General features: G+C 39.2%; 1 protein-coding gene across 3 annotated transcripts in view; it reads right to left on the bottom strand.

The window, feature by feature from the left end:
• The window catches only part of USH1C (USH1 protein network component harmonin), a 63659-nt gene that overhangs the window by 20834 nt on the left and 15361 nt on the right, over positions 1 to 27464 (bottom strand). Inside the window, exons 5-15 of one of the 3 annotated variants that reach the window (XM_063117201.1) lie at positions 24269 to 24377; positions 24133 to 24157; positions 23236 to 23293; positions 21240 to 21343; positions 20091 to 20175; positions 19725 to 19784; positions 18514 to 18570; positions 16886 to 17028; positions 15287 to 15352; positions 11084 to 11208; positions 8203 to 8279 (exon numbers count right to left, since the gene is read on the bottom strand). In XM_063117201.1, the coding sequence (XP_062973271.1) occupies positions 8203 to 8279; positions 11084 to 11208; positions 15287 to 15352; positions 16886 to 17028; positions 18514 to 18570; positions 19725 to 19784; positions 20091 to 20175; positions 21240 to 21343; positions 23236 to 23293; positions 24133 to 24157; positions 24269 to 24377 (909 nt within the window). The remainder of the gene's footprint in view (positions 1 to 8202; positions 8280 to 11083; positions 11209 to 15286; positions 15353 to 16885; positions 17029 to 18513; positions 18571 to 19724; positions 19785 to 20090; positions 20176 to 21239; positions 21344 to 23235; positions 23294 to 24132; positions 24158 to 24268; positions 24378 to 27464) is intronic. The other 2 variants (XM_063117202.1, XM_063117203.1) reach the window with 2 other exon arrangements.

Below are 27464 nucleotides of genomic sequence, written 5' to 3'. Positions count from 1 at the left end.
CAATTCTGCTTTGAAAAGAAAGAAAGGTAGAGTTTGGGAATAAGTAGCGTCATGAGTGGTCTTTACTAGCAATCTACAAAGAATGTGCACCATTGTGATTCCCACTATGGTTAATAGAAAGGAGGAGATCTGTTATTATTAGCTCAAGGGCAGATTTACTTGGTTATTCATGTGCCACTAAGAAACGATCCATAGCCAAATATTTGGTTTTTAACATGAGCCATGCACATTTGCTCAAACAGGCACCAGGGGTTCCTTTTATTGAGATAAAAGTATGTATCCATAAAAGATATCACACACTTAGTTAACTAAAGTAATATATAAAAACACTTCCATGCAGCAAAATAGGATTTTGCAAAGCCTGCAAATGCCCACACCAGAAAAGACATAATGGGGTTATCTTTTAATTTTGAAGGGGATGAAGTAGGGAATGCTAAAGTACACTACCATGCAAAGCAAAACCCACAATGGAATATTTTCTCTCTCTCTTGATAACCTCAAACAATGACATGCCAGAGATGTGCATGCCAGAGGAGCCATTCCACATCATACCTTTGGACTGGATAAGTAGGTCTGCTCACTGGTCGGAGAACTAACAGGGCTAAAACTCCTTCCTTTGTAGTTTTTCATTTCCCAGTCAGTCAGCGAGTCTGCTGGCCTTCCAGGCTGATAGCTGTGGCTACCAATTCTTTCTTCCAAATGAGTTGGCAGTGGATGGAGAGTGCAATTAGTCTCAGAGGGAAGAGGATAGGGCAGGGGAGGAGGATGGGGTGGGGGAGACGATGGTGGTGACAGAGGAGGTGGTGGTGGCAGCACCCAGGAAGATGGTGATGGTGATGTCATCCAAGAAGCTGTGGAGGGTATTGGAGCTGGTTCCCTAGGAGGAGCTGGGATATTTGATGGATAGAGTGGATAAGCTGCTAAGGATACAGATGCGGTGTGGGGCACTGGAGGAGGCAGTGCTGGATGTTTTGCTGGCTTGCCAACATCGTCTAAGTTGATATCATCAAGGTCTGTGGTGTGAAGCTGCAAACCACCAGCAAACCTCCGCATAGATGTAGCAGAAGGAGAAACAGCAGGACGTACACTTGTTGTCTAGTATAACAACAGAGATCTATTTAAATGCACATGCTTAAAATACCTGAATATATTCTCACTGGGATAAGTGTACAGTGCTGCTCACTGCTATAAAATGTTTCATATACGTACAAAACCTTTTGTCTAACTAAGTATCCCATACCCATATATAACAGTTTGTATTAAAGGAAAGAATTATGTATTAGACAGAAACAAGGCCATCATAACCTACAGCAGAGAAAGACTTTTCAAAAGCAGTCTGTTGAAGCAAAATTAGAAGAAAAACCTTGCTTCCCAACAGGGATTTTATTGCAATTGACATTATTTAGGACTTCACATTCACAGTACTGCACATACATTTTATAAATAAGAAGACTAAAGAACCACAAACCGTTCATTGACTTCATTCAGAGAATAATTGTGAGAAAGTTCCTGTACACTCTCCATTACGGTATTTGGCAAATAATCATTCTAATATCAGTTACAGGACTGCTTTGTAGTCAAAATTGGATTTTTAAAAAGACTTATATGGTGTCATATAAAAGATGCTTCGCTGTGGTAATTGCTAACCATTTTCTATGTACAAAACATCCATAGAAATCACTGTTGGGAAGCTAGGTTTTTCTTTTAACTTTGCTTTCATTGATTTCCTTTACCTCCTTGAAATGTCTATTAACAGAAAAAAGGCATCTATTTCTACGCATGAATTTGAAAATCTTTCCATCATGAAAACCTTGAAAGACAACTAAAGATTGTTAACTAAGTCTGCAAAATAGTTCCTAGAATAAGAAAGTAAAGACAACTATTTCAGATACTACAGTGAGTGGAGCAGAGCATTATTTTACCTCAGGAGAATCATTCTCCACCGAGGAGATTTGTTCTAAACGAGTTTGACAAAGCTTTTCCACCCAGTGCTGAGTCTTTTCTGATTCCTCTAAATCTTCGCGTTCAGTCTCAGACACCTGAGTCATATCATAGTTTAAAGAAGGAAGTGTAAGGCTATTGTTATAGAAGCACAATTAGAGATTCAAACACACAAAATATATTTCACTGTTAAAAATGCAAAAAAATATATGAAATTTTCTTATAATTCGTCTCCTTCTCTAATTTCTACGTAGTTTCTGAGAAAACATTTACTCAGTGACTTGCAGCTGAATGTGTCAACTGCCATTATAAAAAAGCATTGTGTTTTAGGGGTGATAAAGTTCTCTGAGAGACTGTTTCACACATCAAACCATCACTTCATGCACCAGTCATGAAGTAATGAAGATGTAGATGTGAAAACCGAACCTGTGTCTGTACTGACCATTCTACCATTCTTCCATTCTGGTGGGAAGCAGAAAGAGAGGCTACAGTGTGCTTCATGTTTGGTATGCCAAAAGGCAGAATATTGTCATGCAGATGACTCAGAATTAATTCCCATAGGCATGCAATCCTGGGAAGCATAAACACATAACATGTTGTATCCGTTCATCACTTAGTTCAATAGTCCTTCAGCTTGGAAATAATTCATGGCCAGCTCATATTACCACAAACAGGGCATGAATGACAGACAAAACAGATCAAGGCACAAGTCTCTTAACCACTGTATTTAAATAAAGATGTCAATTTGTTAATAAATTTATTAGAGAATTTTAAAGATCCGGCTTAAAGATATTAAAAGAGCTACATTTGTTCTAGTTATGTCTTTTCTGATCACCAGCACTTCCTTATAGTTAATCTTAGCTTTGCCTAGAATTCTTCCTTAAAGTAAAGAAAAGGAGAAAATAGACACTGGTTTCAAAAGGAGCAACAATTTTTTTTAACCTTTTAGTCAGTGCTAGGATTTTCCTTGTTAAGTGAATTAAATTGTTTTATAAATGTTTTTTATATATTGTGTTTTTAAGGTTTAAATTTTTTGTAAACTGCCCAGAAGCTTTAGCTATTAGGCAGTATACAGGTATAAACAACAACAAAAACAACAATAATGTACCTGTATACTTAATTTTGCCAGACCTCATGTAAATTTAAATGCCAAATTCAAGAAGCTTCAGAATCATAAACTTTGTACAAATAAGTATCTTCATCTTAGCATGTGCAACTTTTAAATATTTGCTTCCTAGCTAGGTTACTTAACATTCAATCTCAATAGGAAATTTAAAATGTGCATATATTTAAATCTGTTTGCATATGCAAGTGCCAAAATACCATCCATGTTCAACTTTTCCCCCCACACAGTAAGAAATAGAAAAAAACCAAAGGAACAGGAACTATGTAATGTCTTCCAGGTCATACTGAACATACCTCTTGTACGAGTCGGTTGATTTTTAGCTGTTTTTCTCTTTCCAACTTCTCTTCTTTTTCCTTGAGAAGTTGTAGCTCAAACTCCAGTTGCATTTTGCTCTTCTTCTGTTCACTGAGACTGTCATTTTTGGATTTCTTTCTTTCTTTACCTTTCTGGGTGGTTGTTGTTGTTGTTATTATTAGTATTAGTATGTAGTTTTTAGAAAATATCTACTTTATAGGGCTGACAGTGGAAAGCTGAGATCATTTGAGACTACAAAGGCATGATAATTTGTTTGAGAAAAATGGGGCCTACTGCACAGTGATTGCTGGAGAAGGACATGAAAACACACACCTCAGAATGAATTTAATTTTAACCAAAACTTATCGGGAGGATAGATATTTCAGAACTGAAGGCAGTCTCCCACACAAATCAGAAAATATGACACAGGTCTCTAACCCACTGTGTGAGGGTCTACATCCACTTTGCTCTTGAGTTATCTCTGACTGTCCAAATCAAGGGGCAATTCCGATCCATTAGTTTCCTAGGGTGAAATGGGCAGATTCATTCTTGTTTAGCCTTATTAATTGTTTAATTGTGTGCCAGATTTCATGTACAATCCTTCTCAGAGCAATGGAATATCAATATTTTCACTATTTTCTCTTATAGCACATGGATGTTTCTGATATACATTTAACGGAAAAGTACATCACTGTAAATTATTACCTTTAACTATGACCTATACAAATAGAATACAGACTTAGATTATGGATTTTATGTAATAAGGGTTCACATACATTGAAACAGCAATTCATCTATTGTGCAAGAAAGGAATTCAGTACTTCCCAGATACAAAACACTGTGCAACAATATTGCCAAAATACCACAGCAAGAAACTGCAAGGAAAAACAAAAACCTTAGATTACTGCGCAAAACCAAACTGTTTCTTTGGAATTTTATTAAGCTGCTTAAATGTCAGAGTTTGAGATGGGTGTTAAAGGAAATAGGGGATTTTATGTTCCTAAATAAATTGGCATCCTGAAGAGCAGCTGCTACTACAAGAACGAATATAATTTTAAAGAGAAAACTATTTGCTTTTAGTGTACAATACAAGCATAAGCTATTGAATTGAGGTTAAGAAGTCTGCCTTCTGTGTTTGTTAGACAAAAGGCCCATAAATCAGGCTGTGTGACTTTAGCAATTGTAAGCAAACTGTCTTGCCAGAGCTCCTGGTAGCAGCTTAAGAAAAGTCCAATACTAAGGAAAACAAGAAAGAAGATAGTTTGACTGGTAGAGTGAGTCCTTCAGTAAATCCATTTCACTAGGGAACATTGAAGGAAGAGCCTGGAACCTATCACAGATCCATTCCTCTTGTTAGTGTAAAATGCTTGAACAGGATTTTGCTTGCTAGATTAAATGCAGCTATAAATATTTTGGCTTTTGCATAAAGAAAAACTAATTAATCTTTATTAGTGACAGGGAAATTTAAAAATGAGTTGCCTTTGCATCCTGGTTATATTAAAATATACATATTGTGTTCTTACTGATACTAACTTGCAAAGCTGCCATACATTAGTAAGAGAAAAGTGATAAATTTAGTCAGTTCATTCGCAAGAGGCTGTATATTTAATAGTGACAGCCATGGGAGGAAGAGGTCCATGCGCATACTAGGGAGGTAACAGCAGACATAGTGGAAGTCTAGGTGAACACAGTGTAACCTGCTGATTGGCCAATAGTGTCTTATGCAAGAACGGGCCAATAGCATCAATGGGGATTGTGTAGGGTGTTACCAGACCATAAACATAACACTGTAATAACTACTCAGCAGTAACTTAGAGCAGGGTGAGATTACATCTTTAAAGATTAACAAATTGGCCCTTTAATGTTGTTGCTCCAGCACATGGCATGTATTGAGCTGGTTAAGGATGGAAATATGTGTCACTTTTGAAAACAAGGCTGCAATCATAAGCATTATTATTTATATGGAAGTAAGGGCTACTGAACTCAGTAGGATTTACTTTTGAGTAAACATGTTTAGGACAGGATTGTAAATGTTTATAATTTGCTTTGCAGAACATGAGATAATAGTTGCTATATAAATATATAACCACAAGAAATTACACGAGTAAACTGTTCATAATGTAAACCCATCTAATGTTTATGTTTCTTCCTCCTGCACTCTAATGATAAGACAATGGGGATTTCCCCACCAAAATAAATGCTGGCTTCAGAAAAGGGATTTTCCTCCAGATCATAGCAGGGGACGAAAGGATTAAATTCCCCCTTCATGTCTGCTCTGGTCCTATTAATTATCTGTCCCTCCAGTTAATGCAATTTGCATTTTTAAAAACCTGCACATTAAATGCAAAGAGGTATTTGCCATTACATCTACCATATAAACCACCATGACTGGGTATGCATGACATGATAAGCCACTGTGCCTGCTCATTTTGGCCTGAATATTATGGAATGGGCACCCAGAGGTGCCTGGAGTGTGCTGCAAAACCAGCCAATGTATTTAATGCATAGGATAAAGAAGATTCAGCTCTGAATAGAAAGCAAGAACAGTCGACACTATGTAAGAACTGCTATTTGATGAAATACTGTGCTTGCTTTCTTCAAAGAAAGTCTTACTTCCAGATAAGTGGGCATTTATTTACACTTTATGCACATTCCAATGAAGAAAGTGTTTCTGAATGTGCAAAATACATTAGATTGGATCCTAAAGTGTTTCAGTGTCACTCTACCTATGCAATGGACTTTCCACCCCTCCTCCCTATTGCACCACTTGCATCTCTAAAAATCCATGCTTCAGGTTGGGGATCCTCCAGAGTGATGTAGGAAGGGGCATGGGGCTGCAATGGCAGGGGGGAAATTGGCAGAAATAGGGAGCAGGGAACTGTGTATGAACAGAAATGCTTTCCCACGCATGTAAGGCATCTTTGGATACAAGTCAATAGGACATAAACAAGCTCTTCCTTCAATTCATGTTTCTCAAGAAACGTATTTGGATGAACACAATGGTTTACAATGCGATTGTCACAGCAAACTTTCTCTAGACTTAATAACACTCAACATTCTTTGTACCTTGCGAATCGTGGGAAATTTTCCTTCATAGCGATAAAACCATCCAAAAGCTATAAATACGCAAAGGAGAACTATATGACTGAACATTGCATAATACATATATGCAAGAGTAGAGTTCCGTATGTACCTGGCGCAATGCTGTTTAAAAGAGGAAAAACCACTGCAACATGATCTGGTAACAGGCAGATAATAGCAATCTATTATTCTTCAGATTAATACAGTATCTAGATATTTACACAACCATCTTGACAGAAGTGCCTCAACCGAGGGATCACAATGAGAGATCTCCGAAGCAGACATGAAGCTTGCTAAGCTTCACCACTCACATCAGTAGAGAGGCTATTTATACAGAGCAACCCCTCAGTTGGTGAACAGGGAACCACACACACCAGAGTTCTGTGTTCCCAATATTTATGGAGCTCTAAACCCGACTATAAATCCAGACGGATCACTCCTAGTACTGCCAATCAAGAGACACTGTACTGCTATTCCAATTTTTCCTCCTTAATGGATATTCTGTGGTAAGAAAAGAGATGGAAGAATTGGTGGGAAAATATGTGGGGGTTTCAAATAGAAGATATCAGCTGAACCCCCTGCAAAGTTCCATTAAAGAGGCAGGGTGACTACACAATAAAAGCCTCATCTGGAAGTACCCCAGTACTAACTTTTGAAAAGAAAAAAAGGAAAAAAAGATCTGAGGGTGGTTCCAAAATAGGCAAACTTTTGTTAACAGAAACAATTCAAACAGAATTTTTCAACACAAAATAGCATTTAGTACTTATCTTAATACAAAGTATGCTAATTGAATTAGCATTGCATTCTTCTGATTCAACACAGTTCTATTCATACTCTATATTTATTTATGCAGTCACTACTTATATTGCAAATTTCCCTAGGAACTCACCTGCAATGTATATAATGAATGTTAGCAGCAACCAGTTCTACTTGCATTGGTTCTAGATCAGCTAAACACCACCAACACTATTTTTTACTTTGTTTGCAAAGTGTAATATATAGAATTGATGAGTGGTTAAATATTTTGCAAGCTTTCAAACCCTACACTGTACTTCTTCAGGTCTAGCTGTTCAGATCAAAATTAAATGAAATACATTGAGTTCTTACAGTTACAGTTTCATACTTGGTTGTTAGTCACCAGGCTGCCTAGAGGACACAGGATGAATGTGGCATCAATTTCCTCTCTTCTTTGGACACCCAGGTGTCCAACAACCAAACCTGCTAATTAAGAATGCAATTCCTTTTATTTGTGTTCTTTGCCCGGAAAAACCTGTAGCACCCAAACAGAATTAGTCTAACAAAACATTTCATTTTTACAAGTCCTGTTCTCGCCTTTTCTCTGGGCTCAAGCTGGTTTACATGCTGAAATACTGTGGTGGGTAAATGGTCATTGGGCAGCAAAATAACTGGGCAATAGACAAGTACCTTAGTTCACTCCTGGTTCCTCACAACATGATCTGAGCCATCACCTGAATACTATTCTGTTTTCCAGTGTTATGAAACAGAACCCATAAAAGATTAACTGGGTGATTCAGTACATTTTCCTGTTGTCAAAAAAAATCGTACAAGGTGTTCCTTCTTAGCTCCATAACTATATTCGTGTCTGACACAGAAAATAAATGAATATTGCCCCAAATAAGAGAATTATGGGATAATGAAGAAGACTGCAGTCCAGTACAGCATTAAGACTGACTGTCAGGAGGAAAAGCAGTGCAGGAAGTATCAAAGTCAGGATAGGAAGCCAAGGTGTTACAGCAAACCTGTTGGCTCTCTTTGAGCTTCATTCCAATCACACCATCTGCTGCAGGCTGGTCAAGTGCAGCTTCATCTAAATCTACTAGAGAAACAAAGGAGGAAAGAAACAAAAGAAAAAGAAATGATAATACTTTGGTTCCCCCACCCACCATAGTATGAAAAGAATTAATACAGAGAGAGTCCCTGAAGAAATTATTCATATGTATTTCTTCTGACTCCTTTTTGAGGAAACCCACTGATATCAATAGAATTTTCTTTACTTATGTTCCTAGCTGCATGGTGGTGGGGAGGCGGCTTTTTTTTAGAGAGGAAGCACAGCTGGAGAGGGAAGGGATAAACTTCTCTTCTCTGCATGCTTTGACTCCCACCCCAAAATCACATATACCCTGCACCTGTAGGAAAATTATGAGGTGAAGCTGCATGATATACAATGGGCCTGTTCTCATGTAAATACTAAACCACCATGGGTTAATTAACATGCTGGGCGTTGTGGTGCATGCTGGTGGCCATTTTGAATATGCAAGATGTGGAAGGTGGACACCACGGCTTGTCGTGTCACGTGAACATGGGCATTGTGGGTTAAACATGAGTTGTTCTAGGGCTATCTAAGGGTTGTTCAATCCTGGCATAACCCACAATGCCTGGGTTCACAAGACACAACAAACTACAGCACCCCCACCCCCCACAGCTTGCATATTCAAAATGGCAGATGGCACATGCTGCAACTCACCATTGTTTAAACAAGCCACAGTGGACTGCAGTGATTGTGCTAACGAGGTCATTACACCTAATGTGTTGATTGGCCCTGAAGCCTCCTGATAGTTGCAATCCTCTTTGTCCAGACCAAGCCCGTCATTGACCTCAGGCATGCACAACCTGTGACTCACAAAAATCCAAATGTAAACCTGCAGCATTGTATTGCTGTCTTTCCAGATGCTTGATAAACCTACTGCGTCTTGAGTCCAAGGCAGGCACAAAAACAAGGTTTATTGAGCTTCTTGTTGGCTTCAATCCAAGCTGTGTTTGACTTGTACAGTCAAATGCTATGGAAGAGATTGAGGCTGCAATCTTATACATACTTACCTAAGAGTAAGCCCCACTGAACTCAATGGGACTTACTTCTAGGTGGGCATTATAGGATTGCATTGTAAGGCTGCAGTCCTAAATGCACATATTAAGCTTCATTGAACACAGTTGAACTTAGTGATGAGTAGGCATGTATATGACTGCACTGTATAAGAGTAGACTCAAAAGTAAGTCCCACTGAGTTCAATGTAATTTATTCCCAGGTAAGTGGGTATACTCATGTCTACTCAAAAGTAAGCCTCAATTAGTTAAATAGGGTTTGTTCCAGGGTACGTGTACATAGGATTGCAGCCTTAATGTATTAAGATTTAGTATGACTCAATTTTAAAAAGACATTTAATTAAAAAAACAAAATCCAATTTAAAAATGCCTAAAAACTGATTTTTACGGAAGTCTCAGGGTATATAATTAATTCTGGAAAATCTACATGGATGGGTTTTAACATGACAGAGCAATAGAAAAATAAATTAATAGGGATATATAAACTCCAATGTAAATCTTCAGGGATTAACTACCTTAATGTTTTACTGTTGGATGACATAGATCAGATAGCTGAATTTAATCAAAAGAAGCTATTTCAGTAGGTATCAATAGATACGGGATAATAATCTAAGCTGAATTTGCCTTGGATGAGTAGGGTATCTTTCATTTAAATGAATTTCTCCCAAAGGTATTATTTTTATTAATTAATACATGTTCGAAGCTCAAGAATCCGGACTTAAAGAATGGCAAATTCTTTGTAATAAATTATGGCAGTCTAAAAGTCCTAAAGCATTGTTTTAGGACCTTTATGCTGCCATAATTTACAAGTTTTTTCCTCTGTTTGTATCTTTTTCTTTCCTGAAATTTTGATGGGTAGCAACATATTTGAAAAATAATAATAGCTGAAGAACAGAAAAGGAAGAAAGGAGCTGTAGTCAAGCCACTTCTTTGTGTTATCCCCCTGCACTGCTGTAATCCTTCAAAGCAGCCATAGAATTCTCTCCCTTCCTGGTTCATCACTCTAACCCTTAGGAACGCTACACTAGTATTAGGCCTTAGCTAGACCTAAGGTTTATCCCGGGATCATCCCGGGGTCATCCTTGTTCATGTAAATGACACACAGGGGATCCCGGGAACAGGCAGGGAAGACCCCGGGATAAACCTTAGGTCTAACTAAGGCCTTAGAGTCTATATCAGTATAGTGAAGTTGTAGGAGCAGAACAGTCTCCTTACAAGGGTTCTTTTATACATCCACTTAATGTGCTGAACAAAGGTGAAATCTGGGGAGTTGTGGGTGATTCATATAATGGAGTAAGATTATTGAGAATACATGCTTTTGATAGCTACAGGTTTAGCAATCAGATGAACTCTTCATCCATGGTGCAGCTCAATAAATTTACATTCCTCTTCTGGGAAACAGCTTCTGCAATGTGACTATAAATTGAACGGAACTGCTAGCCACTCACTACCACCAGATGTCACACGGTAACGAAAGTGGCAATAATATCCTTGAACTATTGGCCAAGCAGTATAGATTTCATAAACCTATTTCTTGTTGGGAGGGAGAATTGAGTTGTACTTTTTCTTCCCCAGTTCATTGTTATCTTCCTTCTTGGCTGAGAGCGCCTCTGAATCTGCAGCATTTAATCAAGGTAATAGAAAGGGGGGGGGAATCAATGAGTGCACCAGTGATTCATTTCCACAATTCAAAGCCATTGGCCTCTCCCTAGGCAGATGTTTTGAGAGAACTATAGCACTGTAGACTGGAGTTAATGATGCACATTTCTAATCCTGTGTAGGATGAAAATCATTACTTACTTCGATGTTTAGGATGAGGGGGAGGATGAACTTCTGCAACTACAGTTTTTGATGGCTTTGGTTGTTCTTTATGGCCCCAATCTTCTTCCCATTGCCTTTTAAATTTCTCTTCCTCTGCTTTTATCCTAGAAAGGAGCAAAACACCACATTTATTTGGATGGCATGGTCTGAATGCACATGGTAGAGCCACATTACTGAAGATAAGCAGGCCAAGGGGACTTCTGTGCCTGGATGGAGACTGGTTGGGAATGCCCCATGTATGCTATCCTGAGTTCTACAATGGAAGCAAGGTGAAGCATTAATGTACTAAATAAATAAAATTGAGTTTATTTATTTTACCTTTCCTCCCTTACCATTTTTAAAGTCAGACATTAGAAATATATATTAAAATAATGAGCAGGAACCAGCCAAAGTCAAACATTCTCAAATCCTATTGATTTCAATAGAATAGATTTAAGCATGTGCTTAACTCTCCCTCTGAAATAAATGGGAGTAAAAAGTTTTAATTTGAGGTTGCTTTGTGGTTGCCATCAACCAGTAAGCAACCATCCTGGCCTAGCTCTCTTGCTTTGGAGCCAGTTGCTGTAAAAGCAACCCAGTATCCCTCTCCCTGAGATCTTAGGTTACCAGAGCAGTATTGTGGCATGCTCTATCCACACATGCAGCCCAGTTACCCAGGTTTTGGCCCTAGATCCACCGACAAGCAAAGCCCAGCCACCCTGCCCCACAACTGCTAACCTTCTTTGGGTTCTGTCACAAACCCAGGTCCAATCTACATGGAAATGCTTTCAGAAACTTTTTCTGGTTTTATCTGGACTTTGATGAAGTCGGCTTTGGTCCATCAGTGGCACACGAGGCAAGAAGAATAGAGCACACGCTACATAAAAACTCACTTTCATAGGTCAATCTGCATTTGAAATCACCCTAATTTGGAGTTGGGTGGAGGGAGTCCCACCAGTTGGCCTACAACTCCCATCAGCCCTAGACAACATAGCCAATGGTGAGGGATGATGGGAGTTGTAGGCCAACATACTTAGAGAGCCACAAGTTGCCCACCCCTGCTGTAAAGCACTATATAAACAAATAAACAATAAAGATGGTACGTAAGTTGAACAGGGAGTATATTCTTGATTAAGGTTTGGGCACTAATGCAGGAGAGGGCAACCACTTTTGCTCCAGGGGCCAGATTACTCCCCTAGACCAAGCTGGCAGGCCAGAGATTATGTCAGTGATTATGTCAGGTAGGACCTCATTCCCAAAGTCCCTTCCTTTCCATGTTATCTGCCCGGCTCCTGCAAGCCCTGACCAAGTTGGGCTGCTCCTTCCTGTGCTGTTTACACCCTGATTGTGTCATAAGCACTGTGAGAAGGGACTTGCAGGATGTGGCTTCTGCAAGACCTGGCTAAATTAAGCTCCTTCTTCTGATGCTACTCGCATCCTGATTGGGGTGTGAAGTGGTGCAGGGAAATCTCCAGAGTGGATATAATAAAAGGATTCCTCTTGCACCAGTGAGGTTTAGTGGGTGAGGTTTAGGGAGAAGGAGGTGGCTTGGGGAGGCGAAAACCCCTGGGCTGGATCAGGCCATTGGGTAGAAGTTTTCCTTCCCTGCACTAATGGTTGCCATGGCATCCTAATATACAATTTCTTCTTCCTAAAATAATACACGCTATTCAAATTATTATTAGCCTGTTGACTGCAAGGCTTCTTGACGAGTTAATATTTTATGAAGAAACCAGTTTTCAGGTAATTGAAGACAGGCAATTCTCAACATAGTAGAGCAACATTGCAGAGGAACTGAAACCAAAATTACTTTTTTTTAAAAAAAATCAAGCAGCAGAATATCACAAAATCACAGCTATGGCTGCTGTACTTACAGTAGTTCATGTAAAGTGCAAAGAGCATACACAGCTAAGTGTAACTTGCCTCTTATCTCTCATTTTGACTTGGAAACTCACCAAAACCAGAACATGTTCCAGATACTTTATACATATTTGGCCTGGCTTTTACATTTTGTTGGCAGGATGGGATTTATTGTGACTTTAAGCAGTTTTATTAGATGTTACAGACTTTTTATATTTCCTCTTAAATTTATTGTTAACCACATGGAATCTTATAGATGGGTTCTCAGACAAATAAAAAAATAGTTACTGACAGGTGACTCTGTAAGGGGAAACGAATTTGAAACAAGGCACAGCCCCTTGCTGTACTGCAGGAATGAGGGACTTTTTTCAGCCAGGTGCCACTCATGGCTAACCTTCCAGGGGTCACATGGTGTAGTGGGTGGGGCCAAATAAAATTGAACGGAGTCACTCCTCTCTCTCTCTCACCTACCCACCCACCCACACACACACAGACACACACCACACTTTGGTCATTCATTCACTCACCCAGAGTCTCACTCTCAGCAATTAGGTTTGACAAAAGCCTCATATTGGAGAGATGGGAGACTTTTTTCAAGCATAATTGTTGTGAAGGGATCACAGCATACAGACAGGTGAAGGTAAACCCTTTTCTCCTCAGCTGTGACCCCACACCCCCAAATTGTACTAATCCATTAGAAAAAGCTTCCATTGGTACCAATGGAAGCTTTTTAAAAAGCCCAATTGTTTCATGTGCTAGGAGTGGATTGGATGGGGAGGTAGCCCTGCTGTACTGTTCCACTTCCTGCTTCAGGAAGAGATAAGAGTTAAAAACATCTTGCCATGGCAGAGGGAAATGTTCTGGTTTAGACTTCTCACTGATGTTAAAGACCTAGGCCTCCACATCTAGCTGCAAATGTTTGTTGTGCACATGTACACACACACATTGCTAACATGAGAAAGCTCTCACAGTTATGTACCCAGAGTGATGGCTTGAAGAACATAGTCCATGCGGATACAGGGACCTTCTCCCCTATCAACCTGCATCAGAGTGCAGGCTCATGGTGGTTCCACATGGGCCTAGGCTATGGCCTGACTGGAATCCACCTAGGGAAGAGCTTTCTTTGTGGTGTGGTGGCCCCCTTTCTATAGAATTTTCTGCCTCTGGAGGTCAGGGAGGTGTTTTTTCTGGTGCCTCCTGAAACTTCTTTATTCCAAGAAGACTTCCTTGGAATACTTTTACTTTGTTTTTAAAATAACACTTTTTAATATGAAGTTTTATTTATTTTATCTTTCATCTTTTATTGTTCACCACTCCGGAATCTGTTTAGATGTGAAATGGTATATAAACTCATTAAATAAATAAACAAACAAGACAAAAGGTGTAAAAGGAGCTCAAGAAGCTGCAATGAACTAAATATAATTTTAATCACAGGACATGCTGCTGAACTTACTGATTAGGATTCACACACAGTTTTTATTATAGTGCTTGCTGACATCAATGGATCGGTTTGCTGACATCATTGCACTGTTTCCATGACCTCAATTTTGTAGAAAGGTATAGGGAGTGGCTTGCAGCTCTGTATACTGGCTTTGCTGAAAATAGCATAAACGTTGGAGCAGGCAAAGTGGAAGTTAAGTGAGTGAGCAAGCAAGAACTCTCAAACTGAGTTAGCTCCATTTGTATTGATTTAAGATCTTTAGGCTTTCAAGAAGGTCAACTGAACCCAGGACAGTATGCCTATTGCATCATCAAAGCCTTGCCCTGAACTGACCGAAAAAAGTCCACCCAAAGATATGAGGACTGGCCATTCTCCTTTGCCAAAGCTATCAAGTTAGGTTGCAATGAGGCATTACTGGTCGGCAATTATAATCCCTCTTGAGGTTGAGGATTTATGGGCATGAATTGCACTGCATGTTAATCTAGGGGTCAGAGACACTGTAGTGTAGCTTTGTGTGATGATGCATTATACTTGTAATCAATAAAACTGAGTTGTAGCTTTTCTTTTTTGTTATCTGGATTTTTATTCCCGTAAGGGTTTATCAGGTAACCCCTTATGCTGACCAGTATCAGTGCTTTCAAAATGCTAGTTATTTTTACGGGGCGGGCATTGACATTCAAACATATGATTCCCCACTTGCAATTTGAAGAATTAAAGTATTTTTCAAAACCTGTAGTTTTTGGGGCAGTGGGGGCGGGGAGGGGGGGAGATACCAGGCAAAGCAATTGAATTGTGGTGGTTGGTTTGTATCTATCCCAAAGTCATAACATTTAAAAAGCATGTAGAAAACCTATTGTGATGGAGGGGAGGTAAAAGAAGCTTGTATGAAAAGATAACTCAACTGTTCAATTTCTTTACGGTATCTTTCTTCCTCCTCGGCAGCCTTCTGTGCAATCTCCATTTTTCGCCTACCAAAATAACAACAAGGAGATGCTGAACATAATACTAATTTTGATAATGAATACAAAGTACATCAGGTTGGATTTAAGGATTCCCCCTGCTAGTGGGACCATTCCCTAAACTGGGTTCAGGGCCAGATCTACACCAAGAAGGATATGACACTTTGAAAATGTTTTGAAAACTGTATATGGAGTGTGTCCTGGTCCCCAACAATTTTTACTGCTGTTATAAACTATTTTAAAGCAGTAGCGTAGATCCTGCCCTGGGTGAGATCTACACCAGGCAGGATATAACACTTTGAAAACAGTTTGAAATGGGATATGTAATGTGTCCAGGGCCAGAACAGTTGTCAAAACTGCCATAAGCTGTTATAAAGCAGTAGTGTAGATCCCGCCCTGTTCAGGATGCTTCAGCTAGCAGGAAGGGAGGGAAGGCACTCTTCATTGATTCATCCTCCCTTTGCAACCTCCAGAGCCTCCTACTCTGGTCCAGAGCAACTCCTCCATCCTCCTACAGCAGCTTTTCAGGAGACTGGAAAGGGAAGGGGGAACTGCAAAGATCGCCTCTTTCTCAATTCCACCAGTGGCCACCGGATCAGAGGCCTTTCTCAAATGGAAGGAGCCCTTCTTCTTGCATTGGGGAGAGGAGTGTAAACCCAGCTTCCCTGTGCACTGCAACACCCAAAATCCACCCTCCTCATGGCAGTTAAGCTTAGATTAAAAACACCAATAGAAGTGTTTACTCTCAGTTTAGTAGCATGGGATAGGGAAATTTTTCCTCCAGGAACAAAAGTGTGTGAGAGAATGGGTGCAACAGAGATGGGTGGGGAAGGTAGAGAGAAAGAAAGGTGCTTTTTTTGCCCTTCTAAAAGGTTAAACTAGGAGGTCCTTCTCCAGGGGGCTGACTCTACATAGGCAAAGCCCCACAGTGGCTGTGGATCTGCGCTGCGCTGGTTACATGACACAGGCTCAGCTTTGCAGCCACTGCAGGACTTTCCCATAATGCTGTGGTTTGAAAAAGTCAGGGCTTTACCCTGATTTTTTTAATTGGAGTGACGTTGCCCTGGGGCCAATCCAGGGCGCATCTGAGGGCAGTGCCTGGTGGAAGGTGACCAGTGATTGGTTGTCTTCCACCAGGAAGAGGATCTATTCTAGATCATCCCAGAGTGCAGGACACAGACTAATGGCCTCAAGTTACAGGAAGCCAGATTCGGGATGGACATCAGGAAAAACTTCCTGACTGTTAGAGCAGTACGACAATGGAACCAATTACGTAGGGAGGTCGTGGGCTCTCCCACACTAGAAGCATTCAAGAAGCAGTTGGACAGCCATCTGTCAGGGATGCTTTAAGCTAGATTCCTGCACTGAGCAGGGGGTTGGACTCGATGGCCTTATAGGCCCCTTCCGACTCTATGATTCTATGATTCTATGAAGAGGACAGGGGTGGCTCCAGTATCTGGATAGCTGCCCAGAAACTGCAATGCCCTGAAATTGCCAGACAAAAACAAAGTTTATCAGATTCCGTCTATTCAAAGTTCTTACAGTTTCTCTTTTTCTTGCTGTTCTTTCAGGATTTTATTGGTCTCCAGTGCAAGCCGCTTCTGACGCATTAACTCTTGGCGCTCCATCTCACGACTATACTCCTCCCTTTGCCTTTCTTCTTCAGTCATAAACAACTCCCTTCCCTAAATATTATTTAAAATCCCGGTTAAGTTATGCTAGCAAATTTTCATTGCAATTATCTCACTCTTTGTGAAGCAATAGATTCTGAAAATATATTTCCAAACAACATGAATGATTACTTTGAGTACCAGATGTAAAAACAGACTGATCTTGTTGTATACAAGTTTATTTATTGATTTGTAAGAAACTTTGTAAATTAGAAATAAAAATGTTTCTTAAATGTTTCAATTTTAAAAAAACTAACACAAATCATTGCAAAAATCACAATTGCGTTTTCTGGGTTCTGTATTTTGCATGTCAATCATAGAAATTTGCATTTGAGAACCGTGAAATCATGACTATTAGTTTTAAATCCAGAGTTTGTACTCGCTGATTATGTTTGTTTCAGCTGCATGGAATGTGATACATTTTAAATCTGCATGCATTTTCTCTTTAGCACTGTTCTTGAAACTGTAGTTACCTTCAAGGTCTATACAGTATTTTAATAGGGGCATCATCAGCTCAGTTTTCTTATAACAGCATATTTTCACACTGAATGGTGTGAACATAGCATCAGAGGTGTTATGCCTAGCTGGTGATACAAGCATTCTGTAGGGGTGAGCGGTGTTCCAAAACAAATGGGAATGTATTTTAGGAATTAGGACGGTCACACTGTTACCTTGTTTCTTTTCTTTATTCATTTGAAACAACAGATTAAAAACTGTAGCCAAAAATCAGTCCAAGTACAATGCAAATTGATGGAAGAGCTTTGGTATGAAAAAACATGATTAATGTTACTGTTGCCTTAGCTAGACCTAAGGTTTATCCTGGGATAGTCCTGGGGTCATCCCTGTTCATGTAAATGACACACAGGATATCCTGGGAGCAGGCAGGGATGACCCCGGGACAACTCCGGGATAAACCTTAGGTCTAGCTAAGGCCTGTAATTAATTAAATTACAGCTATATGCACTTGTAGGCCATGATACATATGCACTATATTTTGTAACCCAGCTTTCTCCAACCTGGTGCTCTCCAGATGTTTTGGGCTATATCTTCCACCATCCCTCAATCATTGGCCATGCTGTGTAATAGTAAGTGCCAACTATGGGGTAAATGGCTTGCTGTAGCCATCCTGGAAGGATGTTGGCCTCTCCCAAAACATCAACAAAATGAACAAAGTAACATGCACAACAACATATAACCAGCTCAGAGAAAGTATTAGTGAACTGCTGATAACTACTAAAGATAACATTCAGATGTTTGTAAGTTACATCCAACTAGTTAAGCACAAGTCATTTTATTTGAACCAGGATTTTAAAAGCATAATTGTACCTGAATTGAGTGCATACTTCCCATCCTAATTTCCAGTTTTTAGTGACTGCAGAAGGTCTCCTGCTTGTGTATGTGCTTTGAGTATAAGTGTGTATTTCATCCCTTACTGCTGTGTACAATGGCTTTCTAGATTTTCACAGGGGCTTTGCTGACTGTTCTGACATTAATACTTACAGCTCCTGTTACAACAGTGATAGTCAGAGTTTGACTGCTTTTCAACACCTTCACAGCCTGAAAAAAAGGAGGGGATGTCACTGACAGAGATGAAAGAAGAATGATCTTTACATCTAGATCTTTTAAATATGCACGGCTGCTATGGGGTACACAATGCAGCTACAGTGGCATCCTATGATTGGACCACTAAGAGCTTGTATTAGATTACAGACACGAGGGTTCCTCTAATACAGATGGCTCTGAAGTGACGGCAAAGCCTTTAAGTGCTGTCTCTAGTCCCACTCACACCATTCCCACTCTCTTTGGTAAGCTGCACAATTGCCTACAGAAATTAGAGCTATTGCCAGCATAGCACTGCTAACTTAAGTTGCTACACCAATATGGCAGCCTAGATCACATCATGATGCCAGCACAGTGATTTAGGCTCTGATATTACAATAATACAGATTGATTTGCACCCCTTTGTAAACATTTATTTTCTGGACTGACACAGGATTGGGCAATTAGTGCAAGGACATAAAAGTAGAAGTGGTAAATGCCATGAAGTTGTAAGGGGGGCCCTTGCTTCGTATGTGAATGGAGTGTACAACTAATCTTCTTGAATCACAAAGCAGTTTAACTCTTTTTAACCATCCCACCTTTAGAGCCTAATCTTACACTGAATCACTCTGTCTAGGATGGATCTATGATCAAACTGAGCATATGGGTGAAAGCTTCCCCCTTTTAATTATATACACATTATACAGTTCATACAATACAATAATACATCCAAGAATTTTCTTAATGAAAAAGTCCTAAAATGGGCCTAAGCACTTATTAAATCTCTAAGCACTTATTAGATCTCATTAGTTGTTAATTAAAATGTTCTGTAGAGAAAAGAAAACAATTGTCTGTACCACATGTAGGATTGCTCTGCCCAACATAACCACAATAAGCAATTATTTTCAAATCCCATTCCAAAATAGAGGAAACATTATTATTTTTAACAATTTGCAATGTAAACCTTTGCTGCAGTTAAGAGTTTATTTATCAATTCAAAATCAGTCAAAGAAATGTAGCTGAATCTTAAATTATATTGCAACAATTGCTGGATGGATTCTGAAATGTGAGATTATATAAAGTTGTGTTGACAGGAGTTGGGTTGGCTGAAGTTAATGTAGAATGTTCATTTACATTTTATTTAAACAGGACAACTGTACTCCTTTCATTACCTCTTTGTGATCCACATTAGAAAAGTCCATTCCATTTACTTCAACAATCTGATCACCAACCTAAAAGCAAGCAAGCAAATAAAATATTTTAGGAACAAATAATAGGGTACAGTTCTTAAGCCGCTTGCTTTGGAAAACTTAATGAGATTAGACCACTTCAGACCCAGACCACTTAATGAGATTAGACCATTTTAGGATGACAGTATACATTATTAGAATATTCTTAAACTTTTTTATTTATTTTACTTTGACTTGTGGAAGACACCACAGATTTTACTTCCTCTATCGTTAGAAAATGGTTATTAGAAGTAATTTCAAAACGAAAACTACCATGTAACCAGATGTATTTATGCTCATTATACTCACCTCTAACCCTACTTCTGCAGACAGAGAATGTGGTTTAACATTGCTTATGAAAATGCCTGGCTTTTGTGTGGGACCACTAGAAATACTGGAATAAAGAATGAAAAGAAATGACATCACACAATAGTACAACTGAAGTAAATAATCCTTTTAACTATCTTAGCACATATTTTGGAATATAGTTTGCTTGCTCCTCCACTAGTTTCAGATTGATGAGAATACATTGGATCAGTTGCATAGCTGATGTTCCTTACCCTTGTACCAACCCACTGCTGCTCACATTCTAGTGCAGTCAACATTATTGACCAATTAGACATGTCACATTGTGCAACATTTGTCAGAGTGCCAAAGAAGAACCATATGACAGAAAGCCTTTGCCTGGTTCTTTATCTGTTGATAGAATTAGAAGGGCTTATTCAAGAGAGTGGAACTGCCTTAGTCCATATGAGAAGAAGATGTCGTTCATACATTCTGTGGTAAAGTGACTGTGCTAAATCTCACTTCTCAATAATGGATATCGCTTTGCACAATGATTCTGATACGATTCAGTGTATCAGTGTACACTGATACGATTCAGTGTACGATTCAGTTGTTACACTGTGATTCAGTGTAACAACATGTGGCTCAGAGGCCAAAGAACTGACATGTTGAGCCATAAGGGATAAGGCATGTCTGAAGGTTATCTCTGATTCTCAGCACAGTAATTTGTATCAGCATTTCAATATTATGATCTGGCTAAAGTTAAGCCCTTTAAGCCCTATTGATCAAAACGGGAAAGCAGACCACATACTTAATTCTCTAACACTGAAATCAATGGGACTTAAAAGTTCTTCATTTCCATTTATTTTCTTTGCTGAAGCTTTTCAAATTTTTGATCAAATTCCAACCAAGTTCAGTTGCCTGTATTTCTTTCTGATTAACACTTACACACAAAATAACAAACACACTCCTTTTATATGTTGTATATATTGCATTTTACATGATCTTGATTCATAATTATGTATGTTCTTCTTTTTGTTGCATTTATTTTGTTGACTTTATTTCAAAATAAAATTTCATGAAAAAAAATTCATTTCACCTGAATCATACCCATTATATTTTCCTGAAGAAATGAGTGAAAAGAAAGGAAGACTATAATAAATGGCAGCTCACCTGCATCCCATGCCCTTTGTACCAATCAAGCTAATGAAAACTTTCTTTTCTTTATGATTTTTTCCTCCAGAGGATGCAAGTCCTGCAACACTGCTCTTCCCTTCCTAAAACAAGAATGAAAGAGAGTTTCTGAAATTGCAGTCCTTTGGCTTCCATTAGCTATAGAGGGATGTTATTCCCCCAACACCCCTCCCCCTCCCACAACATTAAAATGAATATAAAAGTTTCACAAAGTATGAGCAGATACAGATACAAAAGGAAAGATATAAGATGTTGTTGATTTTTTAATACATACTGCACATAAGTATGTATAGCAAACTCAGTTCTCTGAGTGCCTATTCTAATGAAGCTAAAATGGCACCATCCATTCACAAGAGGAAGATAGCAGCAAGCCCAACGTTTGCACGAGGACAGAAAAAAAAATAGGAGGGAGAGCCTTTAAGGGCACAATCCAATGCATGTTTAGACAGAAAAAAAAATCTTACAACTCCCAGCATTCCCCAGCTAGTCATGCTAGCTGGAACATGCTGGCAGTTACAGGACTTTTTTCTGTCTAAACATGCACACAAAAGTGCCCTAGTGGAAAGATATAGACCTGAACTGAAAAACTGGACATTGGAACATATGCCCTACCCTACATTCAGCTTGCCTGACTGGATGGGAGTATTTTGTGTGTGGGGAGGGGGGAAATTTGGAAGCGCTCCTTTAAGCCTCAACATTGGCAGAGCTTTGTGGCACTACCAGCCAGAGAAGGAACTTACAGGGCGATATTAGCTTTCAGAACCCCTCCTCTCAGCCTCTTTGAAGTGCAGCTCCCTACTTCCCTCCCCGTATGCAGTGTGGGGGTTAGTGGTGGTACTTTTGAGGGTTGAGCAAGAATTTTTGACACACAGTCCAATTGGCTTGGTGTGTATCTTTTTGCCTGCTTCACACTGTAAGTGGGGTGAAAGCATCTTAGGTTGATTTGGTGGGTTTTCTTTTGGTTCAACTGGTCACATTCCCCTAGGTAGGCTGGTTTGGGTGGGCTGTGTTTGGATAGGGATTGTGATCATTCTAAGGCATTGTTGGTGGTGACAGGTGATGTCTGAGGGCCTCCTTCTAAATGTTTTGCAGACCCCTACCCGGGGGAGGATAAGGATTGCCTGTGGGGTCATCTCCTCTTGCACACCCGGTGCTTCACGGCTCAGGGGGATGTGATGGTGGATGAGAAAATCCTGGAGGATGCCAATTCTATAATCAACATCCAGCAGGCAAAGAATATTCCTCCCAATTTCATTGACTGGCTAGTGCTGGCATAGTGGATAGCTGACCAGGGATCCCCCCTTTGCAGATCAAATTTAATAAATGTGGCCCAATTTTCAAGCCATGCAGTTGTGTCATCTCTTTATTGTCTCACCTCCCTCACTTGCAATTTCTTACACATCCCACTGTTGCATTAATAACAATGTTATATCAATATCCATCTGTAAGTGATTGTTCTGTGATGTGATCCTCATAAAAGACTGGCAAGACAGCTTTTATTTAGTGCTTATATAAAACCAAATGAGTTCCCTAAGCTTAATGTTTGTATCCCTTATAAGCTGCTAACATTAAATCCTGGATACTTGAAACAGCCTGTAAAAGTATGAAAATAAAAACACCACAATCAGGATAATATTTATTTCTGCAGGAACCTATTCATTTGCTGCTTCCAGAATATTTTGCTTTTGTATTTATGGAATTAACCTCATAATTATGGTTGTATTGTGTACACTGATACATTATTTAAGCTAACTGAAAGAAAAGTACATTTTTAAGAAATCTGTAAGCAGCTCTGGTGTAGAATTGCTTTTAAAATCCACAACAACAAATAATTAGCCAACCAGTTCATACAAATCCCAATACACCGTATTGTAAAAATTGGTACAATGCAATATTTTATAATGAACACAGATTTTTTTAAAATGCAATTTTCTTCAACTAAATATATTTTCTCAAAGCTGCATGCATTCCTTACCCCAGGATCTGATACAAATTGGTCTACAAACTGCCACCTGAGAGGCTCATCAGGAGAGCTAGAGGAAAAGCACAGTGGAAAGATGCTGAATACAATGAATTATGAGTGTTTCCATACCAAAGGTCTTGTTGAACCAAGCTGCAACTTAACTTACTTGCTATGAGAAGGCTGGTTAGGTAAATTGTGCAAACTGTTACCTGTTTGCTCACTAGAAAGATGATTTTAAAAGGTTTTACAACAGGGGTGGGCTGAAAGTAGATTTCCAGATATTTTGGACTTCAATTCCTAGCTTTTCTGACAATTGGCTTCTGGAATTGAAGTCCAAAATATCTGAAGATCTACCTTCTACCTACCCGTTTTAGATAACCAGTATTTTATATTTGGTCAGGTATACACAATATGATCCCAAATGATGGAGACAAATTATTTATTAATTGATCTAAAAAGCTTGTCGACGTTAAAACACCCTCCTAGAGACCATAGGATTGCTTCGTAGCCTATTATTATTATTATTATTATTATTATTATTATTATTATTATTATTATATTTCTTACCTGCCTCTCCGTTTTGATTGAGGTGAGGAACAACAGTAAATATAAAATACATAAAACTGAGAAACCCTCTTAAGATGGAGATATGTCTAGTTTACAACTATAAGATGAGATATGTCTAGTTTACAAACCAAATCAACAGAGGCTGAAATGTAAATTTACAAATATAAAACAAATGCAAACTAAAAGCATTTATTGATAATCCACTCTAGCTGTGATTTTTTCAATATTTATAAATCTGTGTAATTTTCAGTTTTCAATGTGTCATATTTCTAAACTAAGGAAGCTAAAGATGCGCTAGAAATGACTATATACATAATGTAGATCAGATATACAGACCATTACCTTTTGACAGGTATCATGCCAACATCTGCAACGAAATAATGTTTAATCTCAGTTAGCATCATTTGCAGATCAGCTTTATTTAAGAGGACTAAAGTATGGGGAATTGTAATAAAAGTTTAAACCATGTTCTACTCACGTCGTACTTTTATAGATACAGTTTTCTTTGTGCGAATAAGATTAATCACTTCTTCATGAGTACATGAAGAAATGGAGTATCCATTTATTCGAACGATCTCATCTCCAACCTTAGTATAAAAGATAACGAGAGAGATAAAAACAAAACAGTGCATCTTAGCAAGAATGTACTTTTGCAAATTCACAATCCATTTGAAAGAGATTGCTTTTCCTTGCAGAAGGGAGACAAATCCTGCTGTGAAAAGGATGGAGTGGGCAACAAAGAAGTTTCAAGCTGTATGCAGCACCTGGTTCACATTTGAGCAGCCTACATATGTGGTTCTTACTGAGAATTAAATCACTGGTTTTGTCCTAGGAAACTTCTCTCAGCTTCTTTTAAGCTTATTGGCTTGGTTTCTAACTTCCTGTGAGCAAAATTCTGTTCATAGGAAACTACCACTGGCAGAAAGGGGACATGGGAGGGGAAGGTAATTTTCATTGATTCCATTGCACTCCAAAAATCTACTCCAGCTGGTTGAGGACCCTTCAGAGTAGCATGAGACGGTACTGGGGCCTGCAGAAAGCAGGCAGAATGGGCAAAATCTCCCCTTACATAGGGTGACCACCACATGAAAAGGAGGACAGGGCTCCTGTATCTTTAAAGTTGTATAGAAAAGGGAATTTCAGCAAGTGTCATTTGAATACATGTACCACCTGTTTTAATTTTGTCTTCATCATAACAGTTAAAGCTGCAAGAGTCCTGCCCTCTTGACCAGATACAAAAGAGAGGAGGGAACCTGCAGCTTTAACTATTGCGATGAAGAGGGAATTTCACCAGATGCTGTATGCATACAAATGACACTTGCTGAAAATCCCTTTTCTCTACAACTGTTAAAGATACAGGAGCCCTGTCCATCTTTTCATATGGTCACCATACCTTACATGAGCCAGACCCACTGTTGGATTGGAGGGAGCCCTTCTGTACATGGAAGAGAAATACAGGATCTAAGCAACTGAGTAAGATGCTACTGTATGGGATGGAACTTCAAATCAGATTCTGGGATGGTATAACCCTTCCTATGGCAGCACCTCAACCCTGAATAAAGATATCCTGATAACATTGAACGTTTGTTGTAAGAGAAAGCTTTTTCATGGAAACTGACTGATGTAATTGGAAGGGGGGCATTACTTCACTTTCCCAATTCTTACTTGCCAAAGGACTACTGTATATTTTGGAGTCCAAATGGGGTTTGCAGGGAGGGAAAGTCACTTACAGGATTGTAGTGACTTGCTAGTGAATTATACTTTTAATTGTAGTTCTTCTCATGAAACAGAATGGGCTTTTCTGGTCAGTTAACATCCATTTCCTCCTATCAAGCCATACACTAATCTGCAGGACATGGGTTAGTATAATCAGAACCTAGAATCTTGACTTTCAGTTGTCTTGGCCACAGCTAAGTAAGAACTTGGCTATGCTTAGGGCCAAAACTAAATACATCTTCACACTTAACATGCATGCTTTTAAAAATGTAAATAGCAGCTACTGGGTTGAGAATTTCTGGGATTGCAGCATGCAAGAAAGCTGATGTTTGCACTGGGAGGAAATCTCCCATAGGCACTAAGGGGAGGGGATTTCCTTCTAATGCAAACAGGCAGTTAGTTTCAAAGGAAATATTTTTATGATGACTGCAGCAGGAGAGGAAAGAGTTAAACTCCCCTTTCCTAACTGTTGTGATCTTGTTCATTACCAGCACTCACCGGTGTTGGGTGTTGATATCTGCATATAAATGGACAACTTAAGTGCAAAGCCACAATTAACATCACATCATGTTTGGCTTCTTATTGTATTTAGTATTTCTTGTAAGCTTTTTAGCTTTGCAGTTGAATGATCTTTATAACGTGCTTTGATGTTTCCTTTTGTGTTGCATTTTCTTTTGTATTTTCATCAGGTACCATTTGTGTGTACAACAGAGAGTGCCAGTAAAGACATTTTGCTACATGAAGCAGAGCACTACATATTAGGGGCCAGCCAATGCCTGCTCCAGGTTTGGAGGGCCCATGGGCAAGTCACCCCCATGGCCCCTCCCTCAGTGATATACCTTCTCACCACCATTGTCACTAGCTGCTGTTGCTCCTCATATGCTTTCTCATAATTTCTACTACTTGCATGCTTGATGGATAGACAGCCAATAAGAAAGTAGGCAGTAGCATCTACAGTCATTGTCTGGGCCAGGGCAGAATCAGTTGAATAAGAAGGCTGAAATGGTGAAAAGAAGCAACAGTTCCAGGAGGTTCTTGTCTGTGGACCCTAAGCAGACACCAGTCCTGTGCCCAATACTTTAAAAAGCCTTACTGCACTATTCAGAAAACAAGTCCTGTCTTCATCTACCCATCTACATTGAACTACCTGAAGCAGTCAGCTTCACCTTTCTGCGTGGCAGTGCAGCGTGTGAAAGAAGGAGAGAGAGAGCCACATCAAACTGAGACAAAAGTGGCTGCAACTGAGCAGCATAAAGACAAGGAACTCTGTAGTAGTTTGAGTAGCATCTCAGTTCAAATATGGGAGGAGCCACCATGAGATAAAGATGGTCTTGTGGGCTGCTTTTAATCTAGTTTTGGGGGCAGCTTAAGTCTTTCTTTCTGACTGAAAGACCTATCAGGCTCTTCCCATTAACTGGTAACCAATCAATGTCAGCAGCAATCTGAACATGCTAAGTTACAAGTCTTTATACGGGGAGGATGTGAAGAGGGGTAAATACATCCTGGAATGAGTTAGTCATTCCCACATTTTGCTGAGACTAAAGTCCTTAAGGCTGCAGTCCAATACTCACTTTCACTGAACTGAATGGGACTTACTTCTGAGTAGACATGTATAGGATAACACTAAGTCAATCTGACTTTTTATTGTTTTATGCAACGGATTAATAGGGTTGCCCCTCTAGTTCTTATGGAGAGTCTATCTATACAGTTTTGTTATCTAAGCATGAACCACTGCAAAATGCCATTTGATTCCCTTAAATACTAAATTCAATTTATTTTCACTGTAGTCCACTAAAAGCTCATTATAACTATATTCTTTTCATCCAATGGCTAGGAAAGCAAGCTTGGTCATGCTAAGGTGAACTGCCAGAACAATGCATTCTTTCAGGGGACTGCTGCTCAGTTTTGGTTTACTGCACTTGCTTATCAGTTATTGGTATATCGTACTTGTCTTACTA

Source organism: Elgaria multicarinata, chromosome 2, assembly GCF_023053635.1.
Source record: "Elgaria multicarinata webbii isolate HBS135686 ecotype San Diego chromosome 2, rElgMul1.1.pri, whole genome shotgun sequence".
NCBI classification, from domain to species: Eukaryota; Metazoa; Chordata; class Lepidosauria; order Squamata; family Anguidae; genus Elgaria; species Elgaria multicarinata.
This window is presented reverse-complemented; position numbering and strand designations above follow the sequence as displayed.